This window comes from Nanorana parkeri, unplaced genomic scaffold (genome assembly GCF_000935625.1).
Source record: "Nanorana parkeri isolate BGI_ZX_2015 unplaced genomic scaffold, ASM93562v1 scaffold637, whole genome shotgun sequence".
Taxonomy (NCBI): Eukaryota; Metazoa; Chordata; class Amphibia; order Anura; family Dicroglossidae; genus Nanorana; species Nanorana parkeri.
Genome location: NW_017306905.1, coordinates 680442 through 689506, shown reverse-complemented (window position 1 = coordinate 689506; position 9065 = coordinate 680442). Strand labels below are relative to the sequence as shown.

Here is a 9065-nt window from a genome sequence, read left to right as displayed (position 1 = left end):
TTAAAGCTTAAAGGAGAACTATGCGGTGAGTGCTTTTCAATCACCTCATAGTTCTAGCCGACCTGTGACAATGAGACTGTCACAGGTCGGCTCAGTAGATCGGGAGGTGATCGAACACATACCGCCGTTCGCTCAACTCTCGATCCTGTCACGGCTCTCTGCCGTGACAGGGGAGGGGCTGGATTCCCCCCTCCCCGTTCCTCCAGCGCTGACTGTCAGATCGTACGGGGGAGTGGCCGGGTACAGCTGGCTCTGCCTCTAGATAGGCAGAGCCAGCTGTCACTTACGCAGCCGGGCGGATCCAAACATAATTGTCGGGATCCGCTTCAGCTGCGGCGTCTTAGTATACCGCGAGCTGTAGCTTGCGGTATACTGAGCTTAGGGTGACGGGAGGACGCTAGTTTGTGTCCTCCCTTTATCCTAAGGAGAACTATGGGGAAAAGCCTTAACCCCATAGTTCTCCTTTAACTGAACAAACTGAAGATAGAAGCTGATTGGTTACTATGTGCAACGGCTCCAGATTCTGTCTGCTGCAATTTTGATAGTTCCCTCTATGTATTTAGACCATAACACACAGTTCTAAACGATTTCTCATTACATGTGTAAACGATTTGAAATTTGTCGGGGAATTGAAGCAGCTAGCTTTCCGTTGTAATCTAAACAGCAGTACAGTGCACTTCTGCTCCGCTCAAGCACGCTACCGAGCGGAACCCAGACATCATATCCTTTTTCCGGGGTACAATTTACTAAGCGTACAGCTTCAAGACGTAGAACTCAGAGACTCCATTCCATTTCCGGGGGAATATTTACTTGGTGTATAGTTTCCGGAAGCGCTTAGGGGGCGTCCTGTCCTAAGATGGCGGCGCTGACAGGTAAGAAGGTTATGGGATTGTTATCTATATTGAATAAAGGACATTGGTATGGTTTGTTTCGGTGAGCAACATGATAATGTTGAGGGCAATGTGTGTCGTTTGTTGTCTAATGGTGTCTTACGTGTTTAGTGTTATGAAAGAGCAGACAAGTCACAAAGGTTTCTCTGTGTTCCAGCTCCTCGTCTGTCTCTGCTTTGGTCCCAGGCGTTTCGGTGAGTAGCATAAACGTTTTCCTATTTATTTTCTGTAGACGTATACTGACATGCTTCTCTCTCCACCTCACACAGACCTCCCTGCCTGGCATCCCTTCATACTCGAGTCTGGCAACCAATATCAGAAAATGAAAACAGCATCAGGTGACTATAGCATGCATGTGAATAGGGCAGGTTTATGTACAGCAATTCCATTAACCCCTTGCTGTAGTAACTCCTGTTAGCCCCTTTAATGGGTTTTTAAAGGGTAATCCCCCTTTCTCAGGTGACTTTGGAAAAATGCAATTACCCTCACTGATCTTTCCCATTAGCAAGAAGCGCTTCTCATTGGTCTGTGTGGTCAGGTGGCTGTGCTGACCAATGAGTGCTTGTCATTTGCAGCGTAATTTAAAATACTGACCGCAGGGCTGTGCTACCGTGTACGGATAGTACATCGGCAGCTGCAGAGAGTTTGCTCCAAGGTAAGCGCAGTGGGGAGGGGGCAATTCCATTTTCTCAAATTTGCCTGGGAAGGTGGAATTACCCTTTAACTTCAGGAATTGAAGGTGGCCTTCTGATCATGTGATTGGTTGTCACAATGGTCATAAGATTGCATTCCACGCCAGCTCCTGAAAGTAAACTGTGACTGGGAGGTGTCATGAAAGCTTGGTCACTGTACTGGGAGTGCAGCAGTGAGCACTCTTTCAACACAGTGGAGCTGATGCATATATACATTAAGGCCCCCTTGCTGTGCTGGTGGATATATGCGTTACACTGCAGTGAACAGGTTAAAGTATGTCCACAACCACAGAGGTAATGTCTCACAATGGATAACTGCTCAGATCTGGAAGAAATAATGGAAAATTGTATACTTACCTACCGGTAATTTTCCTTTCCTGACGCCAATACATGGCAGCATACAATGGGTATGGCTCCGCCCCCCACCATTGTATGCTGCCATGGATTGGCGTCAGGAAACAAAGTTCTCTTATCTTGGAGGTTAGCTTTAACGTGTGATCACACCAGGCAACCCTGTATGGTCATGTTGGCTGCAGAAGCTAGGTGGCAGGTGAATGGAACGGGGGGGATTATTGCTTGAGAGTTACTATTAACTCTTAAACAACCAGAAATGACAGTTATCCAGCACCTATCGATCCCCGTGGGTGCCAGATAACTGGGAATTTACTGTACATTAAAACTGAGATCCAGGCTGATATAGCAAATACATTTATGTAATTAAAAATCATTACCTTTTATTTTCAATTGCAACTAATGTAAGTACATGAAAGTGTCTTGGTATTGGCTTCTTGAAATCCCCTATATAACCGAAATCAGACAGAAAGAACATTTGTCACTCAATCAGGTGTGCTGCATGTGTTGTCAAGGAACATGCTGACAGGAGGAGAAAGCAGAGGAATTAATTTAGCAATGTGCTGCTACTCCTTCATTGTCCAGTCCCAGGCTGGGGGAGGGCGGTAACCAGGCTGTATTGTATAACTGCAATACCGAAAAAGTTGAGTCATCAAACGGGCTTTGTTGTCTGACAGGGCTGTAAATTTAGGACGAACATACAAATCTTCTGGCAAGAAAATAGCTCCTAAAGATGTATTGAAACTGTGCATTTGCTTGGAGTTCATCTATAACTTGACAAATGTAATTTTTTTTTATTTTTAGGTTTAAAATGCTTTTATCTGCTCGTGTGTGTGTGTGTGTGTATATATATGTATGTGTATGTATGTGTATGTATGTGTATGTATGTGTATGTATGTATGTATGTGTGTATATATATATATATATATATATTCTTGTCTGTTACAGCACTTTGCCAGCGAGACAGAAAAGTAGCGCTGTCACTGCAGCTAAATCATCAGCTCCAAGTGGAAAAGTGGAATTTATAGTCACCAAACTCGATGATCTAGTGAACTGGGCTCGAAGGGTAAGGTTGTGGTGTGGTTTTTCTTTTCTTAATTTGCATTGTACAGATATATATCCTTGTTTGAGAATAACGTTTTTTTCTTAAAGGGGACGTGTACACATTTAGTTTTTATCATATAGATGAGGATTTGTGACTTAAGTCTATGCAGATTTCCAATTTCACCCTTTTATAGTGGCAGTTACAATTACCATTTGTTAACTGCTGAGATAAAGTCACTCTATAGACTTTATAGTTTTCATCATAGACAACAATGAAAAAAACCCTAAGAGTATGTTCTAAACCAGTGGTTCTCAACCTGTGTAAGCTCAGGACCCATATTTGTCCTTGGTCATTAAGTCACGACCCAAGTCACGCTGCACTGGAACGCACGGCATTACGGTACCGTGCGTTCCAGTGCAGGCAATTGAACTGTTGGCAGGAGGTGTGTTTTGAGGTGCCATTCAAATGAAACGCACCTTCCACACCAGAACGTGTAGTAGGTGCCATTGCATGGTACAGTGGGTTAACGCACTGTGCTAATGTGAACTGGCCCCCAAAAACACTGACAGACGCACACAACTATAGACACATTCTCACACACATTTAAAAAAAAAGTTTTTAAGATCCACCCAGTCTCCCTATCTTACTAAAACTGGAGTGGATCCTCAGCTTGGGGTCCAGTGTGGGCTGCTGTGATGGAGCTCCATCCATATGTGCATTGCTTGTACAGCTCCCTTGCATGCCCTGTAGAGGTGACGGGAGCCAGAATGTGACATCACACCGGTCCAAGCACCTCTACAGAACATGCGAGGAAGCTGTAAGCAATGCATGTATGGATGGAGCTCCCTCGCGGATCCCACCTTAAGCTCACACTCAGCGCTGGGCAGCATATGAATGGCTGCTTGGCGTGAGAACTGATATTGCTCTGCCATGGGGAGGCTGAGAAGCCCTCACCTCGAAAAGTGTAAGGCACACGGCGACCCACTGAACGCGGGGTCGCCACCCACTTTTGGGTCACGACCCACCAGTTGAGAACCAAGGTTCTAAACCATAACATTTAAGTTGGGTTTATCCATACTTTGCCTTATTGACCACTGTGACTGGAGTAGGTATCTGATTTAAAAAAAGATGTTTTGCTATATAAAGGGGAAAAAAGACCAAAATTTTTGAGAATAACCTTTCTCTTCCTTTATGTAATAAAACATATAAAAAAATGTCAGGAGTGTATGAAAACCCCCCCAAAATGTTTTGAAAAGTAGACACCCCAAGTGGATCTGATTTTTTTTTTTTGCCCACAATTTCTGGGGGAAATGAAGATACATGTCAGTTTGAAAGGGTTATAACGTGGAGCTTGGTAATGGTGCAGAGATACAATAAATGTACAGGTCATAGACCGAGGAGGAGGTTAAGGGGTTAATGTCCAGCTCGCATACCGTGGGAGGATGGAGGTGAAGGGTTTGATACACACATCAGAGCAGAGAAAAAATGGCAGAGGGGGGGTTGAAAGGGTTAAAAATGATGAGCAGCTTTATTTTTTGTTGTTGTTGTTGGTGCAACTTGTTTTTATCACCAACTAATGAATGATTCATTCATTACTTCCTTTACTCTCCCCCTGTCTCTGAGGCAATGTAAACATCAGTCACAAGGCACAGAGCCGGTCCAATCGGTTCTGAAGCCAACGCTCTTGGCTGTCTAATGACAGCAGGTGAAGTGGCTTCTGTGCACAAAGGTGGCCACAGGTAGTGAAAATCTGAAACGGATTTAGGGCCGGCTATAATCCCATGCTGGCTGCATTCTGTAAAAGCTAAAGAGAGCACCATATACTTACCTGTTACCAGGAAAGGCCCAACTCTGTGCTCAGCAGGCCCCCGGGTTCCCCACTGCTTACTCAATGCACTGAAAAGTTGAGAAATCGAGGTACTTGTGAGTGTTTGGAGTTTGTGTGGCAGCAGACTGATTTTAAAGCAAATTGGTCACTTTGTAAAATGTACACCCGTTACTAATGGCTTTACACGATGTGTAATAGTAAAAAGTACTCTTCTACATATAATATGTTGTCTCAGCAATGAGGATGAGCATCTGATGTATATGCTACTTCTGTTTTGTCTGCAGAGTTCCCTGTGGCCCATGACCTTTGGTTTGGCATGCTGTGCTGTAGAGATGATGCACATGGCTGCTCCACGTTATGACATGGACAGGTTTGGAGTGGTTTTTCGTGCTAGTCCAAGGCAAGCAGATGTTATGATTGTGGCTGGAACGCTCACAAATAAAATGGCCCCAGCTTTAAGAAAGGTGATGATATGATTTTTGTCTTTTACAACCATGTACCCTAGATCAGGGCTCAAAATTTCCACTCGCCCGCTCGCATTTGGCGAGTGGAAATAAAGAGAGGGCGTGATAAAAAGTAGTAAGCTGCTTTCAGGCATGTTTATGTCCCAGAAAAGCAAGTTACTCTGACAGTTGCAGATGGTGTTTGTGTATGTTTTGAATATTGAGTTGTTAGATAATGCTGTATTTGTTAAAAAACATTCCGCATATACTGAACTTGGAATTTTATCTTTTAAGCCTGTGACATGGAAGGCCTTGACAGCAGCAGTGGGCGAGTGCAATAGCCAGCCTACTATTGGCTATTGCAATTTGAAGTAGCCAATAGCAGGCTGGCTATTGCTTACAACCTGCTGTAATTATAGTCAGCTGCCTCAGAAGGTAGCTGACATTATTCAGTTTAAGTATTTAAGTGGAGAGGTAACACTAGGGGTCTAATAGACCCCTAATGTCATGTTAAAGAGAACCTGTCATCTTTGTACAAACGAAATATTTTAAAAAACAAATTAAATATACATTTTTTTTTTAAATAAAATAAGTCATAAATTACTTATCCTGCCGGTCCCATGAATCGGGCAGGTACAAGTACAAGTAATTTAGGGCAGGGAGCCCCCCTAGCGCACGCACGAACAGAATACAGTTAGGGTTTTAAACAGCCAATACCGGCTGTTCCATACAAGCGTTCGGGCAGCTCTAGATCCACCCGATAACTTGTATGGTGCCAAAGACTGTGCACCCCATCCCCAAGGAAGTTCAGATTATCCCGGGCTCCTCTGTCCACCGTGACTGGCACAGCAGCTGTCTATACTGATAAACAGGGGATATCAGCATTCTTCCACTTGCTGATCTCCTCCAATCTCCGAAGGTGAAAGTTCATTTGGGGTCCCTAGGTGACATTAGTGGTCTAACAGACCACTAACGTCTCCATAAAGAGGACCTGTCACTGTATATTTCCTATCACAGGGGACTAAAAAAAAACCTGGCTCCTAGATTCAAAGCAAATTTCTCAAGCCTTGTTATAAGAAGTCGGTGATAAAGGGTAGATATAAGACTGAAGTTGTTTCCTGTGTATAGGTAAATAAAACCTAAAAATCAACGGTTTACTCTTGCAGTGCTCCTGTTTTCTCTAAATATTTATTTCTAATACAGTGGCGTATTTAAAAACCCCTGCACTAAATGTTCCTAGTGCATATGTTTTCAATGACAGAAAATGTTTTAAAAATATGCCCCTAGGTGAGGCTGGACAAATCCCAGGAGCCAGGCAGCCATTGCTCCTTAAAAATGACAGCTGGTGCCGAACTACTGAGGTTTTCTCTAATTGTCAGTGGAGCTAGATCCTGGATTGGACAGATTAGCTTCTGAATTCCATATTCATTTTGTTTACATTTTTGGACAGATGTTTGTTAGATTGTAACATGTATGTCTTCTACCATCCACAGGTTTATGATCAGATGCCCGAGCCACGTTATGTAGTGTCCATGGGCAGGTAGGCCCTCTCTACTTCTTCTCTCTGCCCTCTGCATTTTTCTGTGCTCTAATAGTATGTTCTTGGACCTCTGCTCTTTTGTGTCGTTGCCATGGTCTTGGCACATGATACTAAATTCTTTCAGCTCCTGTTCTCCCTTTAGTACTGTCTCAAGTTCCTGTTTATGTATTTTGCATTGCTTTCTTGTTCATTCATTTAATGTTTTGACATCACAAGATCCCCCAGCTCTACAAGCTTTTTGTCTGGGAGCAGTGGTGGTCAACTTGGCAAATATAAAGGGCCTCAAGTGTGTCTCTTAAAATGTTCAAAGGGCCGCACAATTGCTTACTTTTTGTACATTTTCTATTAGTACATTACATTGCAACACACCCAGGCAAAAAATATTCTGTTTACATTAAATTATGTAAAATTAGGGGCCCATTCACAATTGTGTTGCGTTAAAGTGCATGTTTTACTTTTCGTTACTGCAACGCACTGTAAAGTGTGCACCACTTTGCATTCATTTAACTTTGAATGGCACTCTAATGCACTGTTACAGTAGGGGGCAACGCACCTGCACTTTATTTTACATAGCATGCAGTTGGGTGTGCTGTAAATTGTGTCTGATTTTGGGGGGTTGAGGTATGTTGCCAGCCCATCAAAATGGGCTGCCTTTAACACCGCACGTCTTAATGCATGGTACCATGTTGTGTTGGTGCTCATGCGTTAATGCAATCATAGTCTAGATCAGGGATAAGCAACCTTGGCACTCCAGCTGTGTTGCAACTAAAACTCCCATCATGCCTGTACCTCTGGGAGTCATGTCTGTGGCTGTTAGAGACTTGCAATGCCTCATGGGACTTGCAGTTCTAGAACAGCTGCAGTGCTGAGGTTGCCTACTCCTGGTCTAGATGGTTCAGATTAAGTTTGTTGACATGCATAGAAATTGGCATGTCAACAAAATGTTCACAAGTTTGCAATTGTTAAAATTGTAATGCACATGTCATCCACAACTTTTTTTTTTTTCCTTGGGGGGGGAGGGGGGGGGTCAGTTGAGACTTGATTCAGCACCCTCATGCAGCTCTGTAGCAACATATTACATTGAATAGTTATCTATTGGTAGCTGACAGCATGTTGCTTCCATACAGGCTGGTGTGAGAGGGGTATACAGCAGCAGTATGTAGGTGGGCACAGGGTCTCTTAAGATTGCTCTAGATTGCATGCTCATATTGACAGGACCTGCTGTCTTGTTTTATTTTGTTATTTCTTTGTTTTGCTAATCCACTCTATGTACAGGGCTTTGAACATTTTGCATGAACACTAGTAGGTCTATTTACAAAATGGTGAAGAGTTTGGAGAAGTGAACAATCTAGATCAACATAGCGGATTTGGAAACATTCTCCAATTCAGCTCACTTTCCAGTTCAGCTATGTTGTCCTAGATTGTTCACTTCTACTTCCTTCTCCAAACTCTTCACCCTTCTGTGAATAGACCTGTAGGACTTGGCACAGTAGATATATCAAGGAAGGCATCCTTGTTGTGCATGCTCACATTGCAACCTGCAGGCATGAACTTGCTGAACTGCATGGATGTTGAGTTGGCATTCATTCACACAACCTGCGCCGCCTCCAGTTCAAATAGTATGTGTTAACTGTTTAGCTGCTTGCCTATTACATTTCTAAACACGTTTTGGTTAAGGGTAGACAGTTTTTATGTTCATATTTTTTTTTATTTTTTTTAACATTTTTGTTCAGTAATGGGTATTTTTAAAGAGTGAAGTTGACTTTGGTTACTATATGGTGAATAAGTGGTAAGCTAAAATTCAGGGAGCTATGCAAACTGTATATAAGATGTGTGATCACTTTGTGTTTCCCACAGCTGTGCTAATGGAGGAGGCTACTATCATTACTCATATTCAGTGGTCAGAGGCTGTGACAGAATTGTTCCTGTGGATATCTACGTTCCAGGTAAAAAAAAAAAAAAATATATATATATATGTATGTATGTATGTATGTATGTATGTATGTGTGTGTGTACCATTTTATAAAGCATTTATTCTTAGGAATTTTTAAAGTTCTTTAAAGGCTGTGCTTACATGAAGATCGCTCCAACCAGAGCATAATTCATTACCTGAAAACATGCCAGGGTAAATCTGGCTTACATGACTCCACTGACATTTTTAAACGCCTCTATGTGGGGGAAGAATAGCCTAGCAGTATATAAAAACGCAAGGAAAACAAGTTGTCAAGAATATTGACCAAGTGGGTTCCCTGCTCGAAGGTGCAGAAAGAAAAAAA

General features: G+C 42.7%; 1 protein-coding gene across 1 annotated transcript in view; it reads left to right on the top strand.

Moving 5' to 3' along the window:
* Positions 1-791: 791 nt before the first annotated feature.
* NDUFS7 (NADH:ubiquinone oxidoreductase core subunit S7) overlaps positions 792-9065 on the top strand; it is a 10046-nt gene continuing 1772 nt past the window's right edge. Inside the window, exons 1-7 of the mRNA XM_018563167.1 lie at positions 792-872; positions 1048-1084; positions 1160-1228; positions 2882-2999; positions 5091-5270; positions 6743-6789; positions 8647-8735. Coding sequence (XP_018418669.1) covers positions 857-872; positions 1048-1084; positions 1160-1228; positions 2882-2999; positions 5091-5270; positions 6743-6789; positions 8647-8735 — 556 coding nt within the window. The 5' untranslated portion in view covers positions 792-856. The remainder of the gene's footprint in view (positions 873-1047; positions 1085-1159; positions 1229-2881; positions 3000-5090; positions 5271-6742; positions 6790-8646; positions 8736-9065) is intronic.